The sequence below is a fragment of the Antedon bifida genome, chromosome 3 (assembly GCF_963402885.1).
Source record: "Antedon bifida chromosome 3, ecAntBifi1.1, whole genome shotgun sequence".
NCBI lineage: Eukaryota > Metazoa > Echinodermata > Crinoidea > Comatulida > Antedonidae > Antedon > Antedon bifida.
This window is the reverse complement of record NC_136228.1, coordinates 6,150,369-6,173,643: the sequence shown is the minus strand read 5'-3', so window position 1 is coordinate 6,173,643 and position 23,275 is coordinate 6,150,369. Positions and strand designations below refer to the sequence as shown.

Sequence of the window (23,275 nt, the reverse complement as noted above, 5' to 3'; positions counted from 1 at the left end):
AACATCTTTTTTTTTCAAATAATACTATACACAACTATTTTAATTAAATTGTGTAGATTCATTACTTTTTATTTCTGTGACAGTGTGTCTTTAAAATAATACTATCCTTATTACAAAACAGTGGTCTACGAGGCTGTAAGATTATCTTGCGATTCGAACTCTGCAGCTTCTGCTTATATGCGTGCACTTATACCATTATACCACTATTTACAGTGGACTCACTGCAGCAGCGCAGCTGCTGTCACGAGTCTTTTGCTCGCTGAAAAACACGACTCAAAATACAAAACATTCAGAAACAAGTTAATTGCAGCAAATTTTATTGAATTATACTGTAATTAGTCACATTGTCACGTTTTTTTATAAAATGAAATATACACAATGAATCGCTTGTTTATATAGGCTTATTAAAGCCTACTATTTATAATACAGTATTAGTTATCGTAGAGTAGGCCTATTTATTGTTCTTTAGACGCTGAACTAAAGAATATACCTAAATTAGACACAATTGTATTTCGCATTTTAGGTTTTAAACTTAGACCTATCATCAAACTTCAATCATAAGTTTTTGAAATGTCAAGACCATAGCCTTTACAATATCGGTAGCTTTTTGATTTAAAAGATATCGACATTCATCATTCAATTAAGAGAGGCCTTGTACGGATTAGATCAGAATCATTAATAAACTGATTAAATCAATTTGGCCTGTACGTTTTGTATTAATTTTTAACAATATTAAATTGTCAATTTCAACATAAAGCCACGAACTAGAATATAAACAGTGAACGTGGAGCTATCTAAGTCAGTAGGCCTATCAACAACCCAATATGTCAACATTAAAAATGACGCTAAAAATGTTTAGTACAGATACAGTAATAACACAATACATATGACATTGACCCTGTTTAAAATGTTAACCTTCTGTATTACCTATGCATTCATATTTTTTTCAAAATTTGAAATGATATGAATTTACTAAACGTGATTTTGTTGTTATTTAAATTGAATAATAGAATACCAACGCGACAATCTGGAAGTGATGATGTCGCTCGTGGGCTCGTCCACGTACGCCCTTGCACATTTTCCCCAAGTCCCACTTAGTGCATATTTTAGCAGTCAATATTTAAACTTCAACCTATTTCTAACTCACCACTTGTATTTATTAAGCTCAGTCCACAAAGTGTATGTGAAGTTTTATGTGCCCAAATATGGTAGCAATATGCCCAAATATGGTAGTGATATGACATCATCATGTCCATATATGGGCACATCACATTTTTTGTCACATAAGGTTTGATAGTGTAGACAGAGCTTTACATCATGTTACGCGTGCGCAGATTATGACGTGCGCGTCAAAAGTGTGTGCCACTCACTAACAATAATACGTTACAAAGACTAATAATATCGCCTACTATATATAACATATTCCAAAACGCCTATAATAGTTGATATCAAAAACAAATAATTACATATGCCCTGCATAATATTAATACACCTATAATTGACATAAGCTACGGTACTGTATAGACGTACGTAAAAACAATATAGTTTAAAAACACGTATATTAAAACTTAACAAATCCATCAAAATTATTAATATAAAATGGTGCAAACTTTAACAATATTTTTACAAATTATTCACTACTTATTTATTTGCACAATTATTATTGACAGTCTGGATTTGATTGTCCAAACGGATTAACAAACTAAAGCTTGGTTCTCACTATGACACAACGCAAGAAGCGAAGCGAAGGACTCATTGTGATTTGTCGAATTATACGTTGCGTCTAAAGCTTGGTTCACACTAGGACGTAACGCAAGCGAGTTGACCAATCACACGCAACTGTTGGAATAATCCATCGCTTGAGATTGGTCAAATCAATTTGCGTTACGTCATTGCATTGCGTTCTAGTGGATGGGAACAAAGCTTCAATGTACTGTATTTTATGCAAGCTTATGACAAATACATTTTCGATCAACATTATGAACAACTTAAAACATCATGAATTTAATGTGGAGGCTGTAGGGACATAAAGCGTTCACTCATCAATTTAACGTCAACGCCACGCATATAACTATGCGATATCAGGATACAAGTCGTGGTATCACTCACTCCTCACACACAATTAATTATTTAGTACGGTATGTTTGCAGTTACCATTCGACATGTCCAGTATCCGTGCGGGACGTGACGTCATTTCAATTTTTATAGTAACGTAATTTACTGGTATACTAAATCACCCGATTCTCTTTACTGTATCTGCACATATTATGGCATTCTGTCCCGTATAATTGGCAAAATTCTCCAATACAGTATCAAATAGTATCACTCATCAGTTTTTGTTTATACTTATGGCCTATGATACCGGCATCACATGTGATACATATGTGACAGTGTGTCTTCAGTAATGTCCACTATTTTATCTACCCTCAAATTTCAAATCTACAGGGGTAAAATACCAACATCCTAGCTTCAACATCATAATATATTACAAACACAAACAGCCATCAACAACTTTTTCTTACGTAATAATAATAGTTACAATTTCAACGCAATCATTTTAAATTGTTATCATAGTTGACCAATCGCATTGCATCCAGCCATCGTATTCTTGTCCATGATGTTGCTAGCAAAGTCCATCAAGATACCATCAACGTACACGTTTTGTAAGCACCCTTGGAAACCGTTACTAAGTACGCGCTCATCTTTATGATTATCTGGTAAACCGCCAATTAGTAGAGGTGACGTCACATCTAAAAACCTGTGTAACAATTTGGAAAATCATTAAAATATATTTTCATCGCTATATTTGGGAAAAAAAGTGACGAAATAGAATGAACGGGTGACAAACAGATTGATACGGACTTTTTGTGAGTTAAACAAGTCTCTTCTAAAGCTGTCTACACTATCAAACTTTATCTGACAAAAATGTGATGTGCTCATATATGGACATGATGTCATATCACTAACAAATTATTTAAGCATACCATATGTGGGTACATCACACTTTTTTTTGTGTCAAAGTATAGTTTGATAGTATAGACAGAGCTGCTTTAATGTAGTCACCAAGCCTTCAATTCTCAATTCACCCGAAAGGCCCTGAACCACAGGCAAGTCTTTGGCAAGTGAACTGTAATTTATACCAGTCATCAAAACCATAAATTAAAGATTAATCATCGACGCCGTTGCATTTATCATCACAAACATTAGGTTTAATCACCCAGAAAGTTCTTATCATCATCGTCTGTGCACAATTGGGAATCGAATATGTGTGAACGCACGTTAAGCGGTAGGTAGAAGGTGAGTTAACTTCCTTAGTGGTTTACTGTGGTTCACAGCCATTCTGTCTAGAGACATATATTAGACTTGTATACGTGTTGACTCAACGTTTGGCCCCCTGACTATTAGAAAGGGTTTAGTCATAATGACTACTGCAGTACCGTAGATTCGAACCGAGAATCTAAGTATGAACTGCCGTTAACACAAGATACTGCCTGGATTACGCAGATTATTATCTATACAATGGTAATTATGGTTAAATTATATTTATTTTAAATCTGCTGAATAGTCACAGTCGAGGCGCATGATACCCTTAAAGATGTATTGTCCTCCTGAAAAAATAATTCTTAAACAATTTTTGTTGAATATTCCATTTTAATGTCACATAATAAATATCCACTTTGACCAAAAATTGGATCGAAAAAAATGTATTTACCTAAAAAAAACCTTTAAAGCAAAATATAGTCAAATTGGCTGCCAGTTTTTGGTTGAATTTAACCATTTATTTTGTCATTTTATAAGTGAAAACATTTTCTTTTTCTACGAAAGTGATTAACTTTATTAAAACTACAAAATCTTTTCAAAGTCTGATTTTATTAATCTTCAAGTTTGTGGGTGACAATACATCTTTAATGTGCTGTTTAAAGATTGGTTCCCATTAGGAACTTTTAGTGCCAAAAGTATTTTGACCAATCACGACGAGTCGCTTGTGATTGGTCAACTCACTTGCATTGTGCTACGTCGTTTGCATTACATCCTAGTGTGAACCAAGCGTTAGTTTACCACCTGTGTGTATTTTCCAAAATGATTAAATGATGCTATAAATTTGAGTTTTCACTGAAAGGCGAGGAATCTGAAGTATTTATTTAAATATAATTCAATTTATGATTTTCTTTATTAATACTTACCAATTGACCTTGGTTGATTGGGTTGCCGTGGCACTACAGGGAACGTTGCTAATTTTATGCTCATTCTCGTTACTTCTGCAATTATCAACTACAACATCTACAATCTGTCAAAAAAAAACGACCCCAAAGTCAACAACTGAATAGCTGGCCTAGAAAACTTACGTTTAAATTAAATTTCCGCTGATGAGTGTTCTTCCAGGATGGCTGGCTGGCGGTTCACTAGTACTTTAAAGGCTAGCCTAGCCTAGCCACGCTAGTATGTGAACAAACATTATTTGTTGGAAAATTCTCAAGTGGCATCTTGACAAAATAGACAGTTGACAATCGAAGAAATTACATTTTGTAGCAATCATTAGAAAGTTACGTGAGATATTTGAATTTGTGAACACGTGATGATGTAACTTTTGCTGTTTTTGTGACAATTCTATAACTTTAAAGACAAGTTTAAGTGGTAGAAAGGCGACCTTGCCAATTTACGAATGCAATTGGCGCTTTCCTTCAAAATTAGAAATATGTGTGACTTAATATGAATTTCAAAAATCAACGGAAATTTAAAAATGTATATGGAAGGAGGTCTATCGTTAAATCAGCACACTAACACCACTAATAAGAAAATTAAATACACAAACAGCTGTGAGTTTTAAATTAAATAGGGCCTATGGTCTTATCCATTGCCCCATTACATCCAACTGTTTTATCAGCGCCGACAACAGACAAAACTCTGCAGTACCACCAACATTAACTTATCATATTTAAGAACTGACTCACTTTCTTATGGTATAGCATCGTAATGGTATGCCAGACCTGGTCATCCAAACCCCATGCTGTTCCAGCTAGCACCCGCATGGTCATCTGTCCGAAGGAAAAGGACAGAATTAAGTTTGAGTCGACGATCTCCAGGGCTAGAAAATCTCGCCGGTGATTGTAACGACCTATGTAAAGCAGCATGCCATCTTCGTGAGATGTCTGCAAACTAAAAATATAATTGGATAAATATCTGTATCGTTATTAATAAAACCTAGAGTCTATATTTCCAATCGAATTGGATTGAAATATTTTATTTATACTGGGTGACCTCTTCAGTAAAATATTGGTCTCCCAGAGGGCCCAGTTATGATCAGTGACTGTGATGTACTAGTTCGTACACCGTGGTAAACCCTAACCCCCAACCCCCGTCTCGAAAGATGTACTAGGTTCTTTAAAGTGCACATGAGCTAGATGTGTTCGCTGGACCTACGGTTTATAGTCCTTGTCCGAGAAGACTCGTTCTACCACCAGAACCATGGAGCGAGTGAGCCTCGAACCCTTGCCGATGTTACGTAATAACGGTCCTACTGTCTTAACCGCTCGACCACGATAAAAAAAGTCATCCAAAAGCTCTGTCTACACTATCAAACTAGTTTGACAAGAAAAATGTGATGCACCCAAATATGGTAGTGATATGCCCAAATACGGTAGTGATATGACATCATCATGTCCATATATGGGCACATCACATTTTTTTGTCACATAAAGTTTGATAGTGTAGACAGTGCTTAATAAAAGTATTACCGTACTGTATAAGAAACGGATACGAGGATGAGCTAAGAATACTGAAATATTTTATTCTTTAAACATTTTAACCTCTCCAAGATTTAAAACAAATGTATAAGATAATGTGATCATTGAAATAATTCCAGAAATGGTCGACAGACAAAAGAAAATATAATGCGGTTCACAGACAGACAACAAATGTGAATTGAATCAACAAAAGAATGACATCAACATTTTGTACGCTAAATTTAGCTTTCATCATAAAATCACAAACATCGAATTATTAAAAAACTGATTATCTAGGTTTGAAATATAAAGAAACGCTTTAAATCAAAATTAGGGCGCAGAGACGTTTAGTTCCGTGAAGAAAGAACGCGTATTTAAATGCTGATGAGAGTGATACGTCTTTTGTACGCGCGCGTACACAATCAAATGCTATACTCTAGCGGAGTTCAATGTACGGTGTCGGTCCATGCAGAATTCATCACACGGTGCCCTTTCTCTCCATCGTCGATGTAATGCGTCGAATGACAGTTATACCCACTGTATGTCGTTAATATAATTACATTATATTTTCTGCCAATCTATCACGTTCCTTTCTTGCAAAACATCCGAAGTAAATGTTAAAGTCCATTATATCAAATCAATGAATTAAATAATACGGATCATATTTTAGACACATCAATATGCTATGTCCTATATATAGAGTTAGTTGAAAAGAGTCGTCATTTTAAACAGACTTCTGGAGCTATACAAAATGGCGCTATACAAAAAGACGACTATCACAATTTGAACGTACGCGTCCAATTTTAGCTACAAGTGATATAAAGATATTTTCTTGATCGCATATCAGCAATTGTTTTTTATGAGTTTCTTTCGGCAGTATTAACAACTCTACTACTACTGTAACTTCATTAATAATTGCGAAAGGTAGAAACGTAAATTACGCGTACAAGAGTCGTTCCATTATTATCAGTATTTAGACGCGCGACGTGACGTCACTGATGATGTTTTGCGGGTTGTCGGTAAGACCGTTAAAGTAAAACAAATCGCATTGTCAAGTTGGATTTAGATACTGCACGTCGTAATGCCGTCTAGACTAAAGCATCACTAATCTATGGAGATTTCCTATATAGTGATAAGGAGTGCTTTAGTCCAATTGTGGTTCTATAAATGCCAGTAGAACAAACTATTAGCCAATAGTTTGATGCGTGACTCTACTGTTCAGTAAGACAACATACAAGTCATCTACGTGATGTTGTAATACTAGCTACTTATTTGTCATGTAACCAAAAGTATGCCTATATCCTAAATTGTTCTGATGTTCGTACAACAAAATGTTCATAATATTATTATAAGATATCAAAAAGTATCTTAATTTCATAATTTAAGCTTCGTTGATGGACTAAACCTTTATATTCGTTAGCGCATGCTTTGCTCTTTATTCATCCGCATTGTCTGGAGTTTAAGTCCGCGTACAAAAGACGTAATGCTACTATCATAATTTGAACGCACGTGTCTAAAGCCTGGTTCTCACTAGGACGCAACGCAAGTGTGTTGACCAATAACAAGCGACAGTCGAATAAATCCATCGATTGTGATTGGTCAAATCCCTTACGTTGAGTTACGTCGTTGTGCTGCGTCTCTAGTTTGAACTAAACATTACGTGTTACTAATTTTACCTAAAAGTGATATTAAGAGATTTTCTTGATTGTAGACTTGGAAATGCTAGGTAGGAATCTCCTGTAAAATGGCGTGACGTTAGCTCACAGTGAACGCCATCATAGCCGTTCTTGCAAAGACATTGGAACGTGGCATCTAGACGGGTTACACACTGTCCCCCATTCTTACAGAAGTCGGCTTCACACATGTTAATACTCTCTGCACACGTATCACCTATGATTAATGTATTGAATAAAAAGTACCATTATTAATAGCATATTTGTTATGGTTTAAATTATGAGCGATTATTAAGGCTTAACGGAGCGGATATTCAACGCACCATTTAATAATTAATTTAATGTAACTTACACAGCGTAGGTTTAATGCCAAAATGATTTAACATTATTATCATCATAAAACAATACTTATTGAATTTGGTCCTGGGAATTCCTTTGATGTTTCTACTTAGGTTATTATTATTAGTAATGTGTTATTATATGATTCGATATCCGTAACACCGCACACACGCACACTTAATATCAGTATATTTCTACAAGGATTTTGTATACATTTTACCAGAATACTAATCCTAATATCTTTATACCATTAATTCCGATAAAAATAAAACGGAAATAAATAGAAATCGTTGGATTTAAAATTATTGAATGGGAATTTAAAATTACTCCGAAAATAAGCATTAAATAGTTATCTACCGATTACAATTGACATTTATAGGATTTAACAACAAATGTAATCTAATTAGTAGTTAAGTATTTAGATTTATCGACAATGGATGCAGAATGGGAAGTTTATCTACAGATATCCCGTAGGTCTATACACAATAAATGTATCATTGGCCGTCCTATTTTTGTAATATCGGAATTTGATTTATACAGTAAAGTTATTTTCAAAGGTTAATTCAGGTGGCATAATATGGAATATTATTCAATTTCACCAGCAAAGTTGCATTCTTACCTTTAAATAAGCCAGTACAATTACAGAGAACCTTGCCATCTTCCATCGAGCATTTACCGTCATTTTCACATGGGTTTGAGATTAGACACAAGTCCAGTTGTTCCGAACAGTCTTCACCGCCATATCCTGTCGGACATACACACTCTGTGTCATCTGACATTAATAAACCCGCGTACACAACATCACGTCTTTCAGAAAACACCATAGACGTATCGTACACGTTACGTTGTAGCTGGCATACCTGATGGTTAAAGCACATCTGTCGTGTCAGACAAGGGTCTTCGTGCACTTGTTCGAATCTGAATCCTAGCCTAGATTCCAATTGTGCTGACGACAGGTAAAGAGCCGTCTTGGATGACTCCACAGAGAAGTACTTCCCGTTGCTATCTCGTACAGCTACGGTGACGTATGTATCACGTGATTGATGAACTGGTTCGATGTCAAAGAGAAAGACGTTGTTGGAGTCGACCAAGAATATTTCAGCGATGGCTTTTCTGAATCGATTTATTCCAGGAATCGTAAGAAGCTCCTCCTGTGTCACGTCAAACACCCTTAATTTAAAACTATAAGACGACATCTCTTCAGTCACCATTGTCAATTCGATTAGGCAGTGTGACTTGACAGTGTGTGTCCCATCTACAAAATAAATATTCATCGTATAAATTTGCATAATAATTAGATAGTTAATTGAGTGAAATTACACAGACGTGAATGCTTGTAAGTGAAATACAGTATTCAGAAAGGAAAACTTTTAATTATGGAGATAGTCAAGTACAGAGAGATTACAATTTATTTTAGTAATGTTATGAATTAACTATGAGGGAGATTATATCAATGTCCGCGATGTTAATAAAACATTTTCTCGGCAATTAATAATTGTTTCGTCGATAAAGATGTTATGTTAGATAATTAAGTATTGATACAGAGACATCAATTTCAATAACTGGACATTGATTATCAATGCTATTGTTATTTACAAGAAAGTTGTTTGTAAAACTAGCCTTGGTAAAAATCAATATTCTATTCCTTACCACTGACACTGATATACATTCTCGTCGTGATGGTTTCGTTGATCGTTAAAGCTATCTCGCTTTTTCCCAGCCTAGCTAGCCCATTGCTGTCCACAGTTATTAGGTCTTTACCGTCTGCCGTCTGGCCTCCTTCAATTACCTTGAATTTCAACCTGTCGTCTGCGTCCCCATCTCTAGCAGGGATCCAGAAACCCGTCCATCCGGTCTTTCCTTGGAAGTAGTTAACAAATGCAACAAAGTCTGGCAATGTTGGTCTGTTATCGTTTGTATCCAAAATGTTGATAACCACTCTGGCTTGGGAGAACACATCATCATGATATGCGCGCACAATCAGGTTGAATCTTGTGTAGTGTTCAAAATCAATCGTCTGCCTGTTGAAAAGTTGTCCTGTTTTCAGATCAATATCAACGACATCCTTTCCGCCCTTGTGAAGGATATATTCTATTGATTGTGAACCCAGAATATCATTTGCAATATTAGCATGTAATTGGCTAAGGGGGTGATCTGATAATTCATCATTTTCAGTGATGTTGATGTGTAGAATACTAAACGAGAATTTTGGTACGTTATCATTTTTATCCGTTACATGAACAACGTAAGTTGTTTCCGAGAAAAGTCTTCCAATTTTGGCGCGAACTGTGAGGTCATACCTGTGTACGTCTTCGTAATCGAGTGGATAGAGAACGCTCACCACACCAGTAAGTTTCGAAACTTTAAAAAGACCTTCTCGATTTGGTGTTACTCTTGTCAATGTGTAACGAACACTTCGTTGAAGTTTAGCCGTTGAACACTTTGCGAAAACAGTTTCATTAACATTACCAACAACGTTTTCTTCAATGTAACCTTTAAATCCTTTTGGTGGGAATTTCGGTGCGCTAATTATTCTAACTTGGACTCGTGTAGAGATCTGATTGTCAATAGGATGTCGTATTTTAGCATGAACAAGTAGATTATACTTGGAAGCCGGGAGGCTTTTGAGTGAACCTGTTGTCGTAATGATACCAGTGTTTCGGTCGATCGAAAACGGTGGAGCATCTTCATTCGATGTCCTTAGTTTTAAACTGAATTCCACATTGTCCCGATATTCTATAAAGTTAAAAGAAAGCATTAAAAGTATCTGATCAAAGTGGCTGCATAATTTTATCAGAAATGTCAAATATTGTAAGTACAGTAACTACCACATCATTAAATCAAAAGACAAATTACGGAACAATGACAATGATGTGGTATCAGTGGCTGCATAGAAATATAAGCAGAAAGCTAAATGAAAACGATAAAGTAAAACAGACAGAAAGAAAGTGCCAAACCTTTGGAAAACAATACTCTCATAATCAAAATAGTTAACGCGGGGGAAAATGTAAACTTCCTCATTCTGTTGATACACAAAGTTACTTTACTTGAGTAAAGTAGGCATATGTATCATCTTTGGTTTGTAAAAATAAATTTAATATTGTTATTATTATTATTATTTAATAATATGTATCAGCATGTTGTGATATAAACAGGATTACCAATACTCTTGTAACTGCTTCGGTTCAGTAACCATTAGTCAGCAGTTTTCACGCGTAACCTCCATTTTTATCAAAGCGTTATAATAGTTGATAATTAAGTCAAAACTCACAGGTCAATAAAAGTTTCAAATTGGTTACACTTTACAAACTATGATTCACTTATCATTTTTTTTTGCAGGTCTCAGGGGAAATATGTAAAATTATATAATATTTGTTTCTTAAAGATATGGAACATTGATGGAAACATCAAATGGTTATGACTTAGGATGGGGCTTTTATAATAGGTCCCAGGTGTGTATCGATGGAACACATTTGAGGCTCAGACTTCCACCTTTAAATTAAAAACGGAAGTAATCTAAGTATAGAGTTAGTTATCATTTAAGCAAGTCTCTAGAAAGTTACAAATCCAGTAAAGTACATCTTGTCGGGTTTAATCCCTTCAAATAAGTGCATAAACACAGCTCCTGCTTTATCGGGACTCACCAAACGTTTTTACTTATTGAAATCATCTTTCTTATGCCGATCATTATAAAACAGTAGCGTTTAATTGAACACGTGGATAAATATGTGTTTTCCCTGTCTGCAGTATCAAACTTTATGTGACAAAAGAAATGTGATGTGCCCATATATAGACATGATCATATCACTACGATATTTGAGCATATCACTACCATATTTGGGCACATAACACTATTGTCAAACTAGTTTGATAGCGTAGACAGAGCTTTACATCATCACAATATTAAACAATATTACTGTTTAGTGACAACTCAAAGTTGATACGCGCGTAAAAAAGTCGTCTGAGGTTTATCCTTGTTTGAACGCGCGCGTATAAAACCCGTTAGAAGCTTATCCTTGTTTGAACGCGCGCGTACAAAACTCGTTAGAAGTTTATCCTTTTTATTTGCGCGCATATACAAAGGTAGTTTAATGTTTTCCCATCTGAACGAGTGGATTCAGAAGTTATCCTCTTTTATACGCGCAATGTTACGTGGTGGTGATGGTGGCGAATTGTGTTGCGTTGGTATTCAAGGTTTTAACCTTGAAGTCAATTCGATCTGGGGATCTTATGCATCTAAATACCAGACTGAAAAATCGAGACGATCGAAATTAGAGAATCATTTAAACTCAACAGGGTTTAACATGTAGCAAGTTAATTTGAATTGGACCCCTGATATTAGGTGAATCACCTGGCGTTAAACATGAGATGCCTTACAGTAGTATGTGGTCTGCTATTAGGTTATGCCTCTTCTGACAATAAAGTGAATAATTGATTTAAATATTAATACGAAATTATCTTAAGTGCACATTTACGTGCGTAAACAGTCGGTGAACTGAGCTCAAATTATAACAATTAAAACACAGAACTATGAGATGTATGATGTGTTTAAAATGATACATGATGGAGGTTGCAGTCGATAAAGGAAATACACATTTCGTGACACTTCTGCAGTGGTCAACAACAGGAACCCTAAGATATCAAGGCCACATTGATACAATAAGGAACAGGTTATCTATATTAAAGACAATATATTGAACATTGCTTTCTTTTGTGAAAGTAGTGATGACCCGATAGCGAAATTGTTCTCCTAAACTAAAATTAAAACCATCTGTTATGTATAGTAAGTTATTAATACGAAGAAGCAGCAGATAGATAGCGCGTGCGTACACATCATCATTTAAACGCGGGACTCTCGGGAGTCAAACTTCACGTCTGGTCGTTGTGTGAACATTTGTATGCGCGGGAAAAAATGAGTGACGGGCAATTTATCTAGACACCCAAATCTATGATTTGCTATAGTATTTGAAATAATGACACAGTGGGATGGGCAATTACCTTCCCCCGGTACGCCGGCAAACGATTCACTGTACAGTCGCATTACTAAGGCGACATTGTGGCGCAATTAGTCCAGGGGCTACCCTTGTAATCAGCACAGCGGGACAGTAGGTCAGGGGATTCGTACACCCGGCCTACTGCCATGTTCGTGTTTATCATTCTAGTGGGGAAAGCCCCTGGAAACCCGAGAGAGCTTTACGTTATCAAAATCTGTCATTCATCATTTTGGAAATGCTTCAAGAAAAAAAAAATACAATTCATTATAACAATATGTGTGGAGAGGGACTATAGATTTGCAGAATATGTTACATTGACCAGCAGTAGGTTTCCGTCTTGTTTGTATGGTTCACCTAGACCTATTTATGTCTATGAAAAAAAGGAGTATTACTGAATGTCTGAAGACTGTGTTGAAATCTTGAAAAGCCATACAATAATCTATTATTTAATATACTATTTGACGTTCGACGACCCATTCTCTTCAAGTCATTGCTCGAATCGATTTAAACGATTTAAGCCTTGTCTACACTATCAAACTTTATGTGACCAAAAAATGTGATGTGCCCTTATATGGACATGATGATATATCACTACCATATTAGGTCATATCACTACCATATTTGAGCACATCACACATTTTTTGTCTAGTTTGATAGTGTGGACAGAGCTTTACAGTTTTGTAAGATACAATAAAAATACAATAAAGCAATGTTCGAATAATCACTTTATTAGCCGAATATATTATAACACAGTCGGCCTGTAGTAATTAAATGTTATATTTTAAACTTAATTTATATAACCACGCTGAGAACAGATGGTGAAACAGCGTGCCTTTGGTTGGTTCCAATTGGACGCATAGAAAGAATTTATGTGTAACCATGTAATTTTGACCAATCAGAAGTTCGGAAGATCCATTGATTGGTCCAATTACTTGCGCTGCGTGTGTGTGCCCTTGCGTTGCGTATACGCGTCAAGAGAAGGATTAAAGTAAAGCTCTGTCTACACTATCAAACTAGTTTGATTGAAAACAAGGGTGATGTGCCCAATTATGGTAGTTATATGCCCAAATATGGTAGTGATATGACATCATCATGTCCATATATAGCACATCACATCAAGTTTGATAGTGTAAACAGACCTTAACGGATATTATGATAAAGTGATGTTCAATGTCCACGGACGATTCAATTTTAGGTTTTTTTTGTGACGTGGCAGTGGGAAAACAATTTCTCTCAAGGATGATGTTGGACATGGAAGGGACATGCCGACGACATGTTAAGCAACTGAAATTGCAGTTCCTGTTTTACTCGTCTATGGAATCAATTAAGGAAGATACAATTACATATCAATGCTAAATATTAAATTGAAGAATATTTTGAAACTTTGTAAGATGACACATAATTTTAAATCAATACTTGAAAGCCCATAAAAAAATCTATTTTTATATATTATTATCAATCGATGAAAATATATATCCACTATCATGATAACATTAACAAACTGCCCGATCGATATATTTGGTCCATTGATCGATTAATAAATTGATCAATTGATTGTTTGGACTGGTCATTTTAGACAAATCTGATTGGTTAAATATTCTATAGAAGTATTTGGGCTATGATTTGAGAATGTCATCTAGAAGAAGAGCCAATCAATTATTGATAATTCCACATAATTGTGCAAACTTTTTTCTATAAAAATATTTTTTAAATTAGGATAATAAATCCGATTTGATTTTTACGAATTAAGAGACGTTTACTATATAACTTTAACATTAAATTTAATGACAAAACGTCGATTTTTTTTGTCATTAAATTTTATTTTAAAGATTTGATTCATGATTGTAAAATTTGCTGGAGGCTTTTTTAATTGAATAAAAAAAAGGGAAGATAACATTCTGTATTTAGAGTGGAGTATAAACTTCAAGACAATTGGCATGGAATAAACATAAAACAATTTGTCGAGATCACCTAAGTGTAGTAATCCGATTTGACTGATACGAATTGTAAAGTTATTTTATTAATTTCACTGGAGACCTTGCTGATATGATCGCTAATTATCGTTTCCTTCAAAAGGAAAGTTCTTGGGAGAGAGGCGGTGGGAGAAAGCAACCCCAGACGTGATTCATCTCCAGATACAAGGCCTAGCCTACACTTTATTTATTTAATGATCTGTGAAAATGGTTATTTGTAAAAAAATCTAATTTTTCTTAGATTGCACGCGCGTGTCATTTTTTCATCGTTTTGTACACGAAGCACGAAGTACACGCGCCCGTATAAAACGATGAAAAAATACGCGCGCGTGTACTTCCTGTGTTAATTATGCCGTTTATTCATTTACACGCGTGTATCTAATAGGAAATTTAAAGTTTAAACGTAATGTCCTATCGCGTGACTGAGCAAGAATCGATTCAATTTAAAATGAATTTTCGTACGTGTGAATGGTGTGTTAATGATTGACATGTAGATACTGTACATATTATAACTGGAATATGTCATATTTTATTGGGACAGTTTTTAATTATGATTAAATAGGTTGATTGACAGAAAGAACAACTTAGCTCCATAACGTAAGATATTAGTTTATTATTTTGTTAGTTAGTAATTATTTGTTAACGAAAATGAACCTTGTATTGCACATAATCTGAAACAAATTGGAAATCAGATTTGTTTAAAGCTGCTACCTTCAAACTTATTACAAAGTTTGTCCTTTGTATTAAGCAATTGTAATTGACACTAATCTAATTAAAATTGATTTAATGATGTTTTGTATTGTGAGTCGAATTGTTTGGCATAGTCAATTAAAAATGTTCTTACTATGGGTTCTGCAGAACTTAGGAGTAATCATACTTCAACCTATATTACAGTATTTGCAGAAAAAGTGAATAATCGCTGTCTGTACAGATTATTCTTGTAAATATTAACGAACTTCCCCTTCGGTTGTGAACACTTTACGATAAGAATCCATCACCAGTCAAGAAACGTGCAGGTGGCCCTAGGGTTTACTTACAAATCCTTCTTGAATTCTTATCAAATATTAAATATAATGATAGACAAATATGTATGTGCTATCGCTTCAAATCTTCAAATATTCCCATTAGATTTTGGCAAAACTGTACATACGTAGGCTTATGTATAAAAGGAGTAGCAATCGACGTCCATTTTGTTGACATTATAACTCCACATTCTTTCATTTCTATAATTGTAATATATTTATATATTTCCGTTTCCTATATTAAATAATTTCCCCTATTATTAAGGCGTAATTGTTTGCAAGAGCACTGGTTCTAGGACTGTTTTCTAACGTAAATTTAGCACATTGCATAGAGTAAATTCAATGCCGTGCTTGAATGGACACTAGTGGCTCGTGACGGTCTCCCAAACCCTCATTTCCTTTCCAGGGTTGGGAACTACAGCATTTAAGAATTAAATTAACTTTTCGAACTTTTACATCTAACCCTAATTGGTGAGATGACAGAGAAGTGAACACTGTATTAATTTCTACAACTAAGCGTTACAAGAGAACTATGAATGCCAATGCAGTTCGTTTGCTATGCCTGGCTAGCAGAAGCACGTCTGTAAAACTAATTTGATTCTATTAAATCGACAATAGTTTATATCTTGTAAGCGCCTACTGTCATGTAATGTGTGAGTATGAATGCCCCACATTGATATCACCCAGATAGCGGGCAATAGACCGATCAGATAGGGGGTAAACAAGGGAACTGCTGCTTCTTCGAGATTATGAAGACAAGCACGAAGAAAACTAAAACACTTAACGACATCATGTGTGGTTTAGTGAAGTTTTATTATGGATTTACCAAACATACATTATTCAGAATATTTTAAATATCCCACTTGTAGTTTTGACAACTGCGGGCAAATTGTAAATGCATTGTTTTATAATCGGAAGATAACATAACTTTTATTCATAAAAGGTCTGTTGATATTATTACGTTACGTTGACAGCAAATATCTGTAATGTAAGAATTATTCTTATAATTCCAGTAGGCCTACTTCAGAAATAAAACATTCCTAAGCCACATTTAATAATCGCTTTCTAATGTTATTGAATTTGAATCGAGCTAATTTTTTTAGAAGGTCTACACATGGGACTTGGTAAACTTCCGGCAAACAAAACAGACCTTCCATGATCAATGTTAAACCTGTACCTTTAGATGTTAAAGACTGGCACAGCAGCTGATCTAGTAACTTCTAAACAAGTTTTGTCACTTCTATTTTTAGTCTATTTACACCGCTACGCACGAGTCTGCGCACGTGCAATGGCAACTTCCAAATCACCAAAATCTACATAAATCATAAGCTGACCATTCTGTTCCTCTACATGATTTATTTACAATTGTATTCCTAATTATGAAACGATCACAAATACCTCAGACAATCCCAAGCGAACAATAAACATGCATAAATGTTTCAACAAGTTTCAACCTTTGCTATAAAAATGTTCCGCATCAGTTGCAACGAGAGACATATACCACAAACATTTCACAATAACAGTATTATAGGATAATTTGATTAAAGTCCCACTTAATTAAGTATTTGATACTTCTTTCAATTTTTTACAACAGTAACCTATAAAACAAGGAATTGTACAACATCTGAGCAGGGGTCGTGAAACACACGGCCAGTCTGTATTTTCCGACCCCTTTAGCAACATCTGGTGGATTTTGGTAAAGTGCATTCTCGTCATATCGAAATTGAATTAAGCATTCAGATTAATTCACTTTAACCACCAAACTTTCTTCCATTTAAATGCAATGAGAATGGGAAAACGGGTGGGTGTCATGGTTTCTTAGAAGAGGAGTCCTGTAGTACCTACGTGTTTTTCGATATAAAGACATTTGCGAACAATATTCCAAAGATCATTAGAATTATTCGCATGATTATTAATACAAATTATAGTATTATGTATATCCCCATCACGTATGCAACTTGTGATTGGTCAAATCACTTACGTTGCGTTACGTCCTTGCGTCTCTAGTGAGAACCAATCATAACATCATTTACAAGCGTAATAATAAGTTGTACTGATTTAAGCCAAAATGACACACAGAATCGTTATAAAAATCCTGAAAGTTTCCATTTTGGTTGCTATTTGCAATATAACCATAGATAAATATCTCTACGGTGTAACTCATAACCCTACGGTATATTACGTGTACCTTTGAGTGCTATAATCTCGATTCTCGAGGGCCCTTTGCTTTAAGCCAAGGGATTTGTCATGAGTTATGAGTGATGAATTCCATAAAGTGAATGAGTCCGCTTCGAACAATGCTTCTGTTCGCTACAAGATCGCTACTGTAATTATTAATTTCGTCTCCTTATGTTCTTTAACAAGAGTTTAAATAATGCATTACACATTAAAGTTGAAATCTTAGGTGTCAACGCTTAAGGCCACTTTGTATCTGTTTTGCTATGTTGTGTTGATGTGTAGACATATGTAGAAACTACATGATTAATCGTATTGACAATTTGCGTAATAAAAGAGAAAAGTTTGGCACAAAGGTGAAGCCCATGATGTAGTCTTAAGCTCTGTCTACACTATCAAAGTAGTTTGAAAAAAAAAGTGTGATAAGCACAAGTATTAATTGTAGTGATATGACAACATCGTGTCCATATGGGCATATCACATTTTTTGTCACATAAAGTTTGATAGTGTAGACAGAGCTTTACGCAGAAAAAACACTGTGCTGTATATGAATACCATTTACAAAAACAAGATAATTACTGTATTACAACCAAACAACCATGACGAGAACACTTTTAATCAAGGAGGAAAAAGTAGCCGTCTTCGTTGTATTTCTCTTAATATTATTATTAGTTGTATAAATGTAAATTTGTCACCATACAAAATGGGCCAATACGTCCTTGACTCAGATTGACAGAATATTTTAAAAGTCTCAAACAAAGGTATAATAGCACACCAATTTAATTTATTTTAACAGAACAATTAACCCAAAATGTCTAATCCGATAATTCGGCTGAACAGAACCGGTGTTTCAACGGTCTATTGATTTCGAGTTAAAATTAAATAACTGTTGATGAAAGGAATTGGAATGGTAATTTAAGTTAATGGAGTAACACAATTAAAGGTGTAATGACAGATGAGGCAGATAGACGTGCAATTTTCCTGTCTATTTATTATAATAAAGCTTAGTTCTCATTTGAACACAATGACGTGACGCAACACAAGTGCGTTGACCAATCATAGGCGACAGTTTGTATGATCCATCATGTACGTCATGATTGGTCTCATTACTTTACGGCGCGTGCGCGTACGTCATTGCTCTGCGTCCTAAGTGGATGATTAGCGAAGTTTTGTAAATGATGTTTTGATGTATGATGGTCTGTTTTTTTGGGGGTTTTTTATACTCATTTTTTACCTATTTATCATGTATGCTATGATGTACGACTACGGTTTCAGCCAGTGGCTGCTTGTGTCATTAAAAAAAAAAGATATACCGAAATATAATCATTGATTGTAACATGCATGATCTAAAATGCGTTTAACTATTTTAAAAGTCGTTTCAATTATGTTTATTTATCCTATTTGTCCAATATGTTGAATATTAGTTTGTAAGTTGGATACAACCCAAGTTTGTGAAAGCCATTCATCAGAAACAATTACAAATACACGAAAGTATTGCATCACAATATTAGTATGCTTTATAATAACAATTTTAGTAGTCACTGTAGGGTGGGTTTTAATTGATGACTAATGCAGCCTAGCATATTTGCATTTAGTGACTCCCATATGAAATCATGATTTGACCGCAAGCCTAGGTAAGTGAGGGTGCATAAAATCAATTCAAATATCCTGGGTTCCCTTATGATGAATTAGCATTAATTTTAAATAAATATAATAAGAAAAACACATAGTATTTATAAGAAATAATTAATTGAAACGGCAGTCGTAGAAATAGGTATTTTTTCCAATTGCGGTGTAGGAAGTTATGGATGGAAAAAATGAATTCGAATTTCAAGAGATGATGATCCAGGGACGTAAAAAAGACTTAGACGGTAAGGTTCAACACCTATCTACAGTATATACACGACGACATGCCATTTGAATAACCCGAATATATACCCGTCTGTGTAAAGAAAGTTCAGTTACACTAGTTAACTTTATCAGAAAAGCCTAACCTATACAATTATATTTATTTAGAAATAAAACTCAAACGATTAAATGAATAATACCCTATTATATAGTGTTAACAATTGTGCTAAGCCGCGGAGTCACTTGCAACTATTCAGTCATTTCTATATGCACGTATTATAAGTGGTTATTAAAACAGGTCAGATATATTTGTGCTGCGATTTGGTATTGTATACGAACATTGACATCGTCTTGTACACAATGAAAGCCATAGTAAATTGACACTGTCATTGCTATTTAATCCTGTGCCAAACTATTCAAATAACTAAATAAGGTGTTTATAATATTTTACAGAAATGTTTATACGAATGACCCTTTTATTGCTTAAAGGAACTTAATATGTGGATTGCCTTATAACTCAGGAATTTGAAAGAAAGAATCCGCAGATCAAACGGCTGACGCAACGCAACCAGGGGAGGGGAAAAGTAATAAGATAGAACTACGTCCAGTCTTCCTTGGTAGGACACGACATCATCATATGGCGCGCCAAGCTGTCATTATCATCATATGGCGCGCCACCCCACCCGATACGTCAACTCATTTCTCATCCATAAAAAGAAAACTCCTGTTTCAGAAATGGAGAGTATTACTCGTGTTTACTCTTTGAAACCTCAAAACAGCCAAAAGTGTCTTGTCTCTTCTCTGATGAGAACAGTGCGATAGGGCCTACCTAATTCAAGTCAAGTCAAGTATGTTGTACAATTTGGTCTCGCATATTAAAGTATTATAAATGTAAAGTAGCCTATACAATTAAACACCGACCGAGACCTACATCTTCTATATATCTATCTTTAGTCAGATCAGGTCAAGAATAAATTATATTTAAACCTTACAATACTTAAATTATTTTAAGAATGTCTTGACGACAAGTTCAAAGTCTTACCTGAATTACTTGTGGTCAGTGGTACCTCGATCACGGTTGAGCCAATCGGAGACGTTTCCGGGAGGGTGGCCTTGAAGAAAGAGCGAGGAAACTGTATACCTGACATACTGACAGGGCGGACACGCCTACCCTGGAGGCCTTCCCCGGTACCTTCACAGGAACCAAAGACGAGGCTTACAATTAAACAAACACAAATTAAATTTGCCATATTCCTGTCTTGTTAGAGCAATGATCCAGTCGGGAATCCAGTACGTTAATTCAGTCGCCTCTAGCGCGGAGTACGCCTACGTGTACAGATCTGCCCAATTTATTAGCCTTTCGATCAGTACGTGTTTACAATGACCGCACGCTCTACTGATATCAAACGATGCTATGGAAAAGAAAACAGACATTTCAAAAATGTGGAGCAAATCCACCATGTAGTATGGAGGATAAATGGGTACACTGGTCACTGTCACACGTCACAGAAGATAGAATCTTCAATCACTGTGAGTGTGCTTCCGTGATATTAAAGATCCAAATAATGTATCCAACCAAACCAAATAGATCTCTTAGTGCTAAAAAGTAGGTAAACATAACTAGATAGAGATTATACATAAGTAGTTTAATCCTATAGCCATGCTGAGGATTATAAACATGAATTCTAGTACAAATAAAGAGATACAAGCATTGAAAAGATGCACACCACTGTAACACATTCGGACAATGGCGACAAACAATGATTTTGTAAAGAACATGAAAGAGATATATACGTATTGTTAACTTTTCTTTCAATGACATTTGTATATTCAGAATAGTAAATAGAAATGCGATACAAAGAATGCGTAATAAATATGAAATGAATGGATACAAGTCAACAGGTAAAAAAATAAATAGAAATAAGTAGTACATAATTTAATTTAATTAATAATGTATTTAATTTATATAAAATAACAATAATTGTTCTGAGAATTTACCTGGTTGCGCCAAAAATTGTAAAATACGATACGAGACGTGAGCTAGCGTACATTTTGTATAAACACGTACAGTACACACAAAAATACCTGGATAGAGATCGTATTCCCACAGCCAACTAGTTCATTTATAAGCTATGAATGAAGGCAATTACTCACGAAGGAGACTATTTTAATTCGCAATATAAGAGCGTAAAATGTCAACAAAAAACAGCTGTCGTGAAGCGATATTTTGACAGGTTCCTCGTGGGGGCTAGGCTTGCCACTCCGATGTCACAAAGCACCCTGAAACGTACCCTAACACCGATATCACATTTCTACAAACCATACATTCAGGAACTTATTAATATTAATTTGTGTCAGTTTAATTGTATAAATCTTTATTTATTAAAAACGTACATTTCTTTACGTTCTACATTATGTTTTAGAAAACCTTTTAACTTAATTAAATAAACTTTGTTATTAAAATATGACAATCAATTAATAAATTAATTTTGCTGTATAAAAAGAATGATGCAAAACTAAAGTAATGTCATTGATTGGTTGTTTACGTAGACTGTTGCTTTAAAAAAAACAAGTTGTAATTGACAAGGTGAGATGAGGGGATCAACAAATGACGTCACCAGTTTAAAAAAAATCTGCATTTTGGTTACTAAACAACCCATAAAAACACAGTATTTTTTTCTTTTTCTGCCATCTGATTCTGATATATTGAATAATCCTTTGTTTAGAAATAAACGAATAAGGGCAAATGGTTGAATTCTAAATAAACTCGCATAATATCGCAAATCATTATGTTACAGCATATTTCATTCAATTTATCATCTATTACACAGAAGGTGGCGAAAAGGTCAGCCAGAGAACGTAATGACCTACAAACTAAAACTAGCTAGAGGTTTATTTTCAATAAAATTGAATAAACCATCAAATTACATAATAATCTTAATAATTATACCATATGTTAATAATCAAACATTTCAGACTCAATTTATCAAATGATTGAGCGCAGATGATTAGTCAATGGTCTCGAACTCTGTGTATCCACTGTTGGTCAATTCGGTCTATAGACTATAATACTGTCAAGCATATCTGGAGATTTTTTTGACCAGATGATACCCTCAGCACCAAAATATTGAGGTGGGGGGACAGCTGAAATTCTAATAAAATATGTTATAGATAGAACATTTATAGGTCCATGGTTGACGGAACTTTTAATAGGAGAATGTATAATATGCATATACGAACTTCCACTTTTGGAATCATAATACCGTACATCTCAGAAATATGAAATGTTTTACATCATTATGACCGCCTGGACCTATTCACCTGAGCAACCGACCCACAGGAAACGAAAAGTGTCAATCATTTAATGGGATCTCCCACAAGTCTATTTACACGACATACCTGAGTGTTTGTACTACTCCTCCGGGTCTTCACATTCACCAGTAGTTTCGATCTATCGACCATTCAACATTCCTCAAACATCTAAAACTTTACAATGTATTTGCGACTAATATTCCAAATTTAGGCAAT

General features: G+C 34.8%; 1 protein-coding gene across 1 annotated transcript; it reads right to left on the bottom strand.

Moving 5' to 3' along the window:
• Positions 1 to 344: 344 nt before the first annotated feature.
• Positions 345 to 23,275, bottom strand: LOC144838624 (cadherin EGF LAG seven-pass G-type receptor 1-like). The gene is made up of 8 exons (XM_078694049.1): positions 23,147 to 23,275; positions 20,790 to 21,159; positions 9,386 to 10,471; positions 8,355 to 8,990; positions 7,400 to 7,613; positions 4,953 to 5,157; positions 4,185 to 4,288; positions 345 to 2,758 (listed from the first exon to the last, which is right to left on the bottom strand). The coding sequence occupies exons 2-8, from the start codon at positions 20,995 to 20,997 to the stop codon at positions 2,569 to 2,571; spliced, it is 2,643 nt and encodes an 880-aa protein (XP_078550175.1). The 5' UTR covers positions 20,998 to 21,159; positions 23,147 to 23,275; the 3' UTR covers positions 345 to 2,568.

Bases quoted from the DNA above. Each gene is read 5' to 3' on its own strand.
- LOC144838624 (XM_078694049.1), bottom strand. From the start codon at position 20,997: ATGGCAAATTTAATTTGTGTTTGTTTAATTGTAAGCCTCGTCTTTGGT. The intron at 7,614-8,354 runs GTAAGAATGCAA...CATTAATCATAG, and splicing joins TTGTACTGGCTTATTTAAAG to GTGATACGTGTGCAGAGAGT. The intron at 2,759-4,184 runs GTAAGTATTAAT...ATTGTTACACAG, and splicing joins CAATCAACCAAGGTCAATTG to GTTTTTAGATGTGACGTCAC.